The sequence below is a fragment of the Octodon degus genome, unplaced genomic scaffold (genome assembly GCF_000260255.1).
Source record: "Octodon degus isolate 3935 unplaced genomic scaffold, OctDeg1.0 scaffold00018, whole genome shotgun sequence".
Classification (NCBI taxonomy): Eukaryota; Metazoa; Chordata; class Mammalia; order Rodentia; family Octodontidae; genus Octodon; species Octodon degus.
This window is the reverse complement of record NW_004524594.1, coordinates 15,858,054-15,869,896: the sequence shown is the minus strand read 5'-3', so window position 1 is coordinate 15,869,896 and position 11,843 is coordinate 15,858,054. Positions and strand designations below refer to the sequence as shown.

At 39.6% G+C, this 11,843-nt stretch overlaps 1 protein-coding gene across 3 annotated transcripts in view; it reads left to right on the top strand.

The window, feature by feature from the left end:
* Nucleotides 1-11,843, top strand: part of Prrg4 (proline rich and Gla domain 4) — a 25,260-nt gene that overhangs the window by 8,257 nt on the left and 5,160 nt on the right. For all 3 annotated transcript variants that reach the window (XM_023710797.1, XM_023710796.1, XM_004627310.2), the window contains 3 exons: nt 1,187-1,350; nt 4,086-4,134; nt 7,950-8,082. In XM_023710797.1, the coding sequence (XP_023566565.1) occupies nt 1,187-1,350; nt 4,086-4,134; nt 7,950-8,082 (346 nt within the window). The remainder of the gene's footprint in view (nt 1-1,186; nt 1,351-4,085; nt 4,135-7,949; nt 8,083-11,843) is intronic.

Sequence of the window (11,843 nt, the reverse complement as noted above, 5' to 3'; positions counted from 1 at the left end):
CATGTACCAATGGCCCAAACAACTGTAATCATCATGTGTCACAAACATGTAAAAGTTAAAAAAAACATGGCTTGGCAAGTAGTAAGTACTATACAGATATTTGTACACAGATAGAGAGATAAATGCACTGGTAGTAGATAGAAATACCTCAGACATACACATCTACATGCATGTATTTACTGTCATAGCAAAGAATTCACAATTGTGTCCATCTCTCACTGGACTTTATCTCCAGTACTATAAAAAATATTTGTGTTTTCTTCCCTGCTATCCACTCAATTCATTATTAAAGTTGTGGATCCTAAGGATTTTAATCAAAGCACTCATGCAGTTAGGAAGAATTGGACCTTAAAAGAAAGTTTAATTTCAACCCTTAATTTTCAACTTTGTATCATGACCCAGACCACTAACACTTTATTTCCCAAGAAACATAAAGTGGCAATTCATCAAAGTCAGGATGGATGCCAATATAATTACCCAGCTCGTTATTGGAGAGGATGGTGTCACCATATGTAAATTTGGGAGGTGCTAAGATTTAAATCACAAAGATCACTTGCAAATATCCAACTTCCTATTTACTCTTTTTTTTTTCTGGTGGAACCGAGAATTGAACTCAGATCCTTGCATTTGCCAGTCAAGTGCTTATCCTACTGAGCCATCTCCCCTGCCAAATTCTTTTTTTTTTTTTTTTTTTTGTAAGGGAAGGGTCTACAGGGTGTTCAGGGTCTCACTACTAGATTGGACTCGTAGTGATCCACCTGTTTATAGCCTCCCAAGAGCTGGGATTACAGGCATGTGCCACCATGTCCAGACTCAATTGCTATCTCAGCATGCCCCGGGGGTCAGTGCTGGCACGGCAGGCCCAGGGATTGAACCCCAGCCCTTGCACCTGCTTGCAGGCCCTTTAATCTGCTGAGCTATTTGGCTGCCCCCCATTTACTGTTAATGGCAGATACTTTATAACATTTAAATGAACTCCTTAAACCACTGGGTTTGTTGTTTTTTTTTTTTTATAATTTATGGTTTTGTAGATTTAAAAATAAATAAGTGAAAAATAAAGCCATATAAGAAAATTTGGTATAATTTAACCACATCAAGAGAACTATTCACTTGTTCTATAGTTAAAAACAGGAATTTTATACTTTCTCTTTCTCAGTGTTCAAATTTTTTTTAATATCTTTATTAGTCTTTGCATCAAAAGAAGAAGCGAACTTTTTCATACATCGCCGCCTCCTGTACAATAGGTTTGATTTGGAGCTTTTCCTTCCCAGTGACCTAGAAAGAGAATGCAATGAAGAAGTTTGTAATTATGAGGAGGCCAGAGAGATTTTCCTGGATGAAGATAAAACGGTAATTTGTTTATGTTAATCGGCTGGAAACCTATTAAGTTATACTGAAGGAAGTGACACTTTCATTTATTAAGTATTTTATGCTTTAAAGAAAATCAAGGCTGTATACTTTCATCTTTTTCTACCGCCTTTAAATTCTAATTTACGTACTTAGACTTAGTTTTGTCCTTAATTAGCTGAGCTTACCTTAGTTAGCAAATGATGAGCCATGCTGTGATTTTGTGTTTTAATGTTTATTACATTCAAAAACAATGTCAGGACAGAGTAAATTAAACTTCAAGGTATTATGTAGGACTAAGAATAGTCTCAGTGGTAGAGAGTTGCCTAGCATGTACAGAGCCCCAGGTCAATCCCTAGCACCCAAAGTGTGTTGGGTGGGGCGATTATTTGGATTAGTACTCTGACTCAAGCTTCAATTATTTATAAATATGAGTAATCTCTTCTATCTGTAATTTTACCTTTTTTTCAATTACCAGTACTTCTATCTCAAGTATTTATTGTCAATGTATTATGTGTCAAATGCTGTGGTAGCACTAAGGATATAAAATATATAACCCACCCCCAGCTGGCTATGATGGTAAATGCCTGTGATCTCAGAACTCTAGGGGCTGGGGAGATGGCTCAGTGGAATAAATGCTTCCCTGGCAAGCACAAGGGCCCTAGTTCAACCCCTAGTTCCACCCAAAAAAAAAAAGGCATTCACTCAGAACTCTAGGAGGATGAGGCAGGATTCCAAATTTGAGCCCAGCTTGGATAACTTAGGGATTTGGGGAAACCAGTTCTTTAATTAAATCTTTTTTTATTAATTAATTACTTTTTTTTTTGTTTGTTTTTCAGAACTGGGGATTAAACTCAGGCCCTTGCACTTGCCAGGCAAGCGTTTATTCTACTGAGCTATCTCCCTGGCCCCTTCTAGTTAAATCCTGTTTGTTCATCTTATGATATAGAAAATAAATAACACTATGCTTGTTATAACCTGGCATATTATTGAGGGCTATTAATTGATCCAAATTCCTTACTTTTGTAAGTAAAATAGCCCCAGCTCCTTTCCCCCATTTCCAAGTATCCTATTTTACTTTTTGCTCCATAAGGACGTCCCCAGTTACCCTGCAAATGCAGGTAGGTAGTAATGGAACTCGGTTCTTTGTTCTCCCATAATTGTGCCCAGCCGCCTATTGCCTCCAAGTATTTGCCACACCTACTAAAGTGGGGCAACAGCTGGGCATGTGCATGCGTGTCTATAATCCCAGAACTCTTGAGACTGAGGCAGGAGGATGGAGCATTCGAAGGCAGCCTGGATTACATAGCAAGAGCCTGTGGCAAAGAATGAACAAATGAAGGAAGGAAGGACAGCAGGGAGGGAGAGGGGAAGATGGGAAGGAGAGAGGAAAGAAAGGGAGGAGGAAAGAGGGAGGGAGGGAAAACAATTAAAGTATGTACTTTGCAATTGTGTCTGTCAGGGTTTTATTGTTTTTTACAAACTCATCTTCTCATTTTATGACAGTTCCTCAAATATCTGCTTCTGTTCTGTGAAGTGTAATTGAATTTAAACTGTCTTGGGGATGTCTTTTCAAGGTAATGAGCATCTTGGAATAAAATCTAGCCAGCTAGGGGCCTTCTAGCAGAGAAGAGTTCAGACTCTTTTAAACCTAGTAATGGGCCCAAAGCCTCACCCTCCACCTAATTTAGTTCTTCTGCCAGCTCTCAGGTGCATTGGCCTCCAAATGCCTTGGAGGGGGTCCCAGATAGTGAAGGGAGTATAGCAGGGCACAGAGGCAGAGATCTAGGGCCAGGAGTAATCCCTCCACCTTGGCTGGGGAGATAGCTCAGTGACATAAGCGCCGGCCTGGCATGTGCAAGTTCTCAAATTCAATCCCCAGTACCGCACAAAAAAATAAACACAGTGGGGCTGGAGAGATGGCTCAGTGGTCTAAGGCACCTACTTGGAACAAGCTTGGCAAAACATCAGGGACCGCGGTTTGATCCCCCAGCACCACATGCCGGCCAGCCACGCCCCCTGGTGGGCTGAGCCGGACACACACACACACACACACACACACACACACACACACTAAATAAATGTTAAAAATAAATAAATAAATAAATAAATAAATAAATAAATAAATACAGTAATCCCTTAATCCCAGGCCACAGATAGCAACTGGTAGCAGTGGACAGTGCTTTAGAGTGAGCCATTCCCTTTGATTTGAATGAATTGGTGTCCTGTCTGCGGCTCATACAAAGAATTTACTGCCCTAGTCTGGGTGTGGTGGCACACACCTATAATCCCAGCACTTGGGAGGCCGAGGCAAGAGGATTGCTTTGAGTTCCAGTCCAGTCTGGGCTACAAAGTGAATTCAAGGCCATCCTGAAATGCATAGTGAAAGCTTGTCTCAAAAAGACAAAAAAAGGGCTGGGGAGATAGCTCAGTAGAATTAAGCACATGCCTCTTGCCTGGCAAGCGCAAGGGTCTGAGTTCAATTCCCAGTTCCACAAAAAAAAAAAAAAAAAAAAGAATTTACTGTCCCATTCGTCAATGGGAACAAATGATTTGACTTTTTTCATTGTACCACTGCTCCCAGTTTCGGTGGTCAACATGGCATGTGGTACTGGGGATCGAACCTATGTCCTTGCACTTGCCAGGCAGGAGTTTAGACTGCTGAGCTATCCCCCAGTCCCGGAACAAATGAAATAATAACAAATTACATAAACTTGGAAATTTTACCTTTTTTATAGCTGGAATTTTGGAACAAATATTCAATTAAAGGACCAACCACAAAATCAGGTAAGGCAAGAACTGATGAAATTTAATATTTTTCTCATTCTCTATTGCAATACATTCATTATATTTACATTTTTGGTGTAATATATTTTAGTTTTATTGCTTGAGCTTGATTATTGTTCAATGTACTTTGTAATTCTAATGATGTCTCAATTACACGCCAGGCTATCTGAGACAGAGAAGGTTACCTTTAACCATTTACACATTGAAAATCAAGTTTGGTGAGATAGTAGCGAAATGAGATAATAGGCATAAAGCTGTTTTTAATTGCTCAGCTAAGTCAGGACTTGTACAGAGTATGAGTAGGACTCTTAGTTTCAAATCAGAAACAACTTTTTCCTCTTTTTTACTATTACAAGTGAGTGGAATACACATGCTAGATAGATTAAGACTCTTAGATAAGGGCAAAACTCAGTGGGTGCTTAGCATGAGCAAGGCCCTGGGTTCAGGTCCCACCACCAAAAGAGAAAAGAGGAAAAGGCTTTGGATAGAATTAAGTAACTTCTATAAAAGAGAAATCTTTCATCTTGTCTGTATTGGTCACTCCTGGGTGCTTTTTAATTTTTTTAATTTTTGATTAATACCTAGAAATTGTACATATTTAAGGAATTATATTGTGACATTTTAATATGTATATGCAACATATCTATCGCCTCAAACATTTGTCATTTCTTTGTAGTAAGAACACTCAAAACTCCCTTCTAGCCAGGCACGGTGGCACACCCCTGTAATCCCAGCTACTCAAGAGGCTAAACCAAGAGAGAGAAAGTTCAGTGCCGGCCTGGGCAATTTAGCGTCTTGTTACACTGTCAAAATTTAAAATCTATAAGGGTTATAACTAGGTGTGTACCACCAGAAAGCTTTATCTCTTTTAGCTATTTTGAAATACATAATAAATTATTGATTATAATCACCCTCTTATTATAATTATTAATTATAATCACGCTCCTTGAGTGTGCGCTGTAACACACTCAAAATTATTCCTCCCAGCCAGCCATGGTGGCACAACAAGCCTGTCATCCACACAATGAGTGTAAGAACACCTTGAGCAACATAACAGACTCTATCTCAAAAGAAAAAGGAGAAATTACTCTTCCTATGTAACTGTAATTTTTTTTTCATTTGTGTATTTGGTGCAGGGTCTCAGGGAAAAGAAAAAAGGAAGTGTGATTTGGGGCCAGGGATATAACTCAGCAGCTTACACGCCTACCTGGCTAGTGCAAGGTCCTGAGTTTGATCCCTGGTACCAGAAAAAGGAAAAAAAAAAAAAAAAAAAAAAAAAGGAAGTATGGTACAGAGTCTCACTATGCAGCTCAGACTCATAGTGATCATCCTATTTTCAGCCTCCCCAGCACTGGGATTACAGGAGTGCACCACCATGCCCAGGCTCGGGGTGGCTGGCTCAGCATGCCCTGGACGCAGGGCCAGCATGGCATGCAGGATCAGGGATTAAACCCTGGTCCCTGTGCTTGCCAAAGCAGGTGCTTTAATCCATTGAGCTATTTGGCCAGCCCTAGCACAAGAGTTTTTTATGGAAATAAGTTCAGCCACGGGTGACAGGGCACACCAGTAATCTTAGCACTCTGAGAAGCTGAGGCAGAAGAATCACATGCCTGTACAAAGTAGTTAGCAAGACCATGTCTTAAAATAGAATTTTTTAAAAAGGCCTGGGGAGGTAGCTCTGTTGTGGGTTCAATCCCTAGTACTGCCAAAAGAACAGCAACAACAAAAGTATCAATGATTAAACAACTGGAATCTCATTTTATTAAAAAGCTTTTACACAGAGAAACTACCAAGAGAATGAAGAGACAACCCACAATGTGGGAAGAAGATGTTTGCCAGATGTTCCTCAGACAAGGGATTACTATCCAGAACATATGAAAAGCTCAAAAAAATCAGACCTCCCAAATTTAAAGACCCAATCCAAAAATGAGCAGTACTTCTCAAGTGAAGAAATACAAAGAGCAAATAAATATATGAAAACTGTTCAACATGGGTGGGCATTTGGGTTGTTGCCAAACAGGGGGATAATTCAGTAGCATGGCAAGCACAAGGGCCTGAGTTCAATCCCTGGTTCCGCCAAAAAAAAAAAATGTTCAACATCACTGGTCATTCAAAAAATGCAAATTAAAACAACCCTGAAGGCTGGTAAGATAGCTCAGTGGACTAGGTCCCTGTTGAGGCAACTGCAGGGACCAGGGTCCGATCCTGGCACCACATGCCACTGTGGCCCTGCCCCCAGGTGTGCTGAGCTGGCCACCAAGACCCAGCATGGTGGTACATGCTTGTAATCCCAGCACTGGGTAGGCTGAAAACAGGAGGATCACTAGGAATCTGAGCTGCGTAGTGAGCCCCTGGAGCAAATACATAAAGAAAGAAATAAAAAGAAAGAAAGAAAACAACACTGAGATTCCATCTGACCCTGGAAAGAATGGTTATTATCCAGAAATCAAGCAATAACAAATGCTGGAGGGGCTGAGGAGAGAAAAAAAAAAGCCTTCTCCACTGTTGGCAGGAATATAGACTGGTGCAACCACTGTGGAAATCAGTGTGAAGATTCCTCAAAAATTTAGGATTACTGTCCCATTTGATCCAGCTATTCCCCACCTGCATATCTTCCCAGAAGAATTAAAAACATTGTACCACAGGGATACATGTGCACCCATGTTTATAGCAGCACAATGTATAATAGCTAGATTTTGGAAACAACCCAAATGCCCATCCATGATCCCCAATGCCAGCTCTGGAACCAAGAATGGCTGTGCACGCCTATAATCCCAGCACTGGGGAGGTTGAGACAGGAGTATCACTGAGTCTAAACTGCGTAGTAGGACCCTGTATCAAATAAATGAACAACAACAATCAAATGCCCATCCACTGAGTAATGGATAAAAAAGATGTTGTCTTTTTATATAATGGAATACTACTCAGTCATAAAGGATAAACTGGAGGGGCAGCCAAACAGCTCAGTGGATTAAAGAGCCTGCTTAGGCTGACACAGGGGCTGGGGTTCAAGGCCGGCCCCGCCTCCGGGACACACTAAAACGGCAGTTGGCAGTTGAGACTGGGTGTGGTGGCACAAGCCTGTAATCCCAGCACCTGGGAAGCTGAAAACAGGAGGATCACTAGGAGTCCGATGTATGCAGTGAGAGCCTGTAGGCCCTGTAGACCCCGTCCTAAACACCAAAAAAACAAGGATAAACTGGAGACTTCGATAGGTAAATGGATGCCACTTGAGACCATACTCCTAAGTGAAGTAAACCAGAGGCACATATATAAACATCGTATTGTCTCAATGAGAAGCTGAAAGAGTATACAAAATCCAAAGTGTACAATAGATATGGTAAAATGAAAAGAAGCTGTTCAAAAGAAAAGAGAAACTGGGATGGGAAAAGGAGAAAAGAAGAAAGGGAAAAGAAAAAAATATATATATGATACTTATACTAATTCCTCTTAGTTCATTGAAAAGAAAGGTTTGCTTGGACAATTAAATGCCTATATTTTGTACTCTATATAATTTAATTTAAATATAACAATATGCAATGTAGGGCTGGGGATGCAGTTCAGTGGCATGAGTGCTTGTCTATCTATATCTAGATCTAGATTTGTATAGATATAGATACATCCCACAGTATATATATTAACCATTGTTACTCTCCTAATATTGTGCTTTGATGTTTTGTTTTATTTTTTAACATAAAATTTAAAAAATGTTAAGGATTAATGATTTGATGCTTAATAATGTATTAAATTTGTTGAAAGAACAGATGATGCTTTTCAGGTATTATATTTACATTATTTAAATGATTTCTCTTAAGACGGCAACGGAGAGAGGACTGATGCTATTCGCATTCTGATTGGAATAATTGCTGGGGGAACACTTTTGGTTATTTTTGGACTGTGTTTGTATTATGTTTGCATAACCAAGCATAAGAGACGACCACATGCAGGGTAAGTACTGAGTAAAAATATATAATTCATCCCTGGACGTTCTATATTGTTATTTTTCAATAAGTCAAATATCTATTCTTAAATGAACTTTTTATTTTGAAATAATTTTAGATATACAGGAAGGTTTCAGAGGTATTACAGAGAGTTCCTATGTATCCTTTTTCCCCCCATGTATCTTTTAACCAATCCTCCTATACCACCAGCATCTTACATTACCATAGCCAATTTGTCAAAATTAAGAAAATAAGATTTGTCCCTCCCCATTAAGGACTCCAGACTTAATTTCAGCTTTTTGTATTAAGAATCGAACTCAGGACCTTGCACTTGGCAGGCAGGCACTGTGCAGCCCCTTTATTTCAGTATTACAAGATTTTCCATTAACATCTCATTCTGATCTACCAGGTCGCATTCCGTTGTTTTGCCTTCCCTGGCCCCACCAGTGTGATGGTTGTTTGTGACTTAAAACACGTATTAACAGCTGAATGTTTTTATTTCTAAGAGTCCTTCAAAAAAGTACAAAGAGGGCCAGGGAGATAGCTCAGTGGCATAGGCGCCTTCTTGGCAAGTGCAAGGTCCTGAGTTTGATCCCTGGTACCACAAGGGGGAAAAGAAGAGTACAACTCTACCTTTTTTTTTTTTTTTTTTTTTTTTTTTGCAGAACCAGGAATTGAACTCAGGCCCTTGCGCTTGCCAGGGAAGCACTTATTCCACAAAGCCATCTCCCCCGCCCCACAACTGTACTTTTTATATTGACTTAGTCATGTGATGTATCTTTTCAGCAAAGTGAACAATGTCTTTGTATTTATAGACTAGAATACAATACAATATGTAGAGTAGAATAGAATAGAATAGACAGAATAGAAAAATTTTAGTAATATTGAGGGTTGATCCCAAGAAACACTGAGCTACATCCTCAGTCCTGTTTTAAACTTTTGCTTTGACATAGGATCGTTCCCAGGCTAGGCCTGAATTTGCAATTCTCCTGTCTCAGCCTCTCAAGTAGCTGAAATACAGGTGTGTGTGACCACACTTGGTAAAAATATTGCTTTCCCATGCAGTTCAGATAGCTCAACAGACTAAAGCGCCTGCTTAGGCAGGCACAGCAACTGGGGTTCGATCCCCGGTGTGCATGTTGGCCCCACCCCAGGGGCACGCTGAGACAGTGACTGAGACTGGGTGTAGTGGCACAGGCCTGCAATCCTAGCGCTTGGGAGATATATATTACACACATATAACATACATATAATAAATATATATCTTCTCCTACATAAAGGAAGATTATTTTTCTTCTAAATTGAAGATAACTTTCAAATCATGTCAAGCAAAATTGAAACATAAAACATCTGGCCTGAACTTTTCAACAAGTGTCAGTGTTACAAAAGACTAGGAAACTAAAGTACTGTAGGGTATGGTCTTTGTCAAGTTCCTCCAGGGTGTACTGGGGTCAAGGCCAGAAAGTGCAGAAGGGGATGGTGCAGCCCACCAACCTCATCTTCAATGCCCAGTCCCACATGCCACACTGGCCCCACCCACCCAGACACCACACTGAACCAGGTGACTAAATCCAGGTGTAGTAGTGCATGCCTGTAATCCTAGCGCTGGGGAGGCTGAAAACAGGAGAATCACTATGTGTCTGAGCTGCATAGTGAGACCCTGTACCAAATATATAAAAAATAAATAATAATAATATTAATATTAAATCAGGGTTGAATTTCACAAATTTGAAAACTTATGTGCAGATCTTTTCAAAATATGTAATTATGTAATAGTTCCAAAATGTAATTGGTTATAATTTTAAAATTGGTTATAAAAATACCTAGTGAAAACCAGAAAGCATCAAGTTATATTTAGGGCTAGATTTATACTGAAGAGAAATCAGAATATAAATATATTTAGGGCTAGAGACGAAGCACAGTGATAGAACACTTACCTAGCATGTGAAAAAAAAGAAAAGGAACTTCTTAGGTAGGGATCCGTCACAGGATCTTTCATGGCTAAGCGAATGCTCTGGGAGCTACACTCCCAGGTCTAATTGATTAAATATTATGGCTTTGTTCATTTTAAAGGAAAATTGTACAGTTAGTCAAATCTAACTGCTATGTAAGTATAAACAAATGGGAAAACAGAAGGGCTTAATTATAGGGGTTCAAATTAATTAGGGTAAAGCTGTTCTTAATTTGTAACAGATGTAAGTGAAAAATAGAATAATTTGTTAAAAGGGAAAGTTCTCACATTAATTCTGCCACTATTTAATTATAGGTCTTTTTTATTAGTAATATTAGGAATTAAGGGCTGGGGTGATAGCTCAGTAGAATAAATATTTGCCTGGCAAGTGCAAGGGCCTGAGTTCAATCCTCAGTTCTGAAAAAAAAAAAAATAATAATATTGGGAATTGAACCTAGACTTTCTCACTGAGCTTTTTTGAGACAGAATCTCCCTAAATCACTAAGCTGCCTAGGCTCTGCTCAAACTTGTGATCCTCCTGCCTCAGCCTTCCAGAGTGCCAAGATTGTAGGTGTGTACTATAACTCTTGGATTTGACTACAGATCTTAAGGTAAATTTCTTGATTTTTTTTTTTTTAGCTTCCCTTAGCTATAAAATGAAGGGAATGGCTCTGACTGCTCTTTAAGTTCCACCATCTCTTTTTATTTTGCCAAGGACAAGAATAAGAACAAATTGCACATCATTTGCTATTAGTTTGCAAAAATTAAAATTTTCAAAGTTACTCATTCCAGGGAGCCACGAGATAGCTTAGCAGCCTAAAGTGCCTGCTGACGCAAACTTAGGCAAGTGCATGGACCCCAGATCAATCCCTGGCACCACATACTGCACCAGCCCTGCCCCAAGACAGGCTGAGCTGGCCAGAGTCCAGGAATGGTGGTGCACACAGGTCTGTAATCCTAGCGCTGGGGAGGCTGAAAGCAGGAGGATCACCACATAGTGAGACCCTGCAACAACCAAATGCATTTTTAAAAAAAAAATTTTACTTATTCCAAAAACTGTCTTTTAGTTCTTTTCTTTCTTTTTTTTTTTTTTTTTTTTTTTCGGAACCAGGGATTGAACTCAGGCTCTTGCGCTTGCCAGGGAAGTGCTTATTCCACTGAGCCATCTCCCTGACCCCTATCTTTTAGTTCTTTTTGAGGGTTTTCTTTTGTGTGTGTGTGTGTGTGTCAGATCTCATTATGTAGTCCAGGCTGGCTTTGAGCTCACTCTATAGCCCACATGGCCTTGAATTTATGGCAATCCTCCTGCCTCAGTCTCCTGAGGCATGCTGGGATTACAGCCATGTGCCACAGACTATACATATAAAGACCATGTATATAAAGGTGTGCACCTTTTACATATGGAGCTAAGTGAAATTAGTATAAAACATACATTTTCCCTAAAATTCAGTAATAGTATTTTCTCTTAGAGATAGTTTAATGTAGATTTTTCATCTGCATGGATCATAAAAATTATTTTCATCGCTATAAAAACATCCTAAATTGTATTGATAATGAAGGTCAGGTTCTACAAAGAAATTTTTGTGCCTGCAAAATTAATATATGCATTATTTAAAGCTTTAAGGTTGGGCTGGTGAGATGGCTCAGTGGTCTAAAGCACCTACTTAGAACAAGCTAAGCTAAGCAAAACACAGGAACCGCGGTTCAATCCCCAGCACCACATGCCAGCCAGGCCCGCCCCCTGGTGGGCTGAGCTGGCCACACACACACTAAATAAACAAATAAATAAACAAATATTTAAAAAAAAAATAAAATAA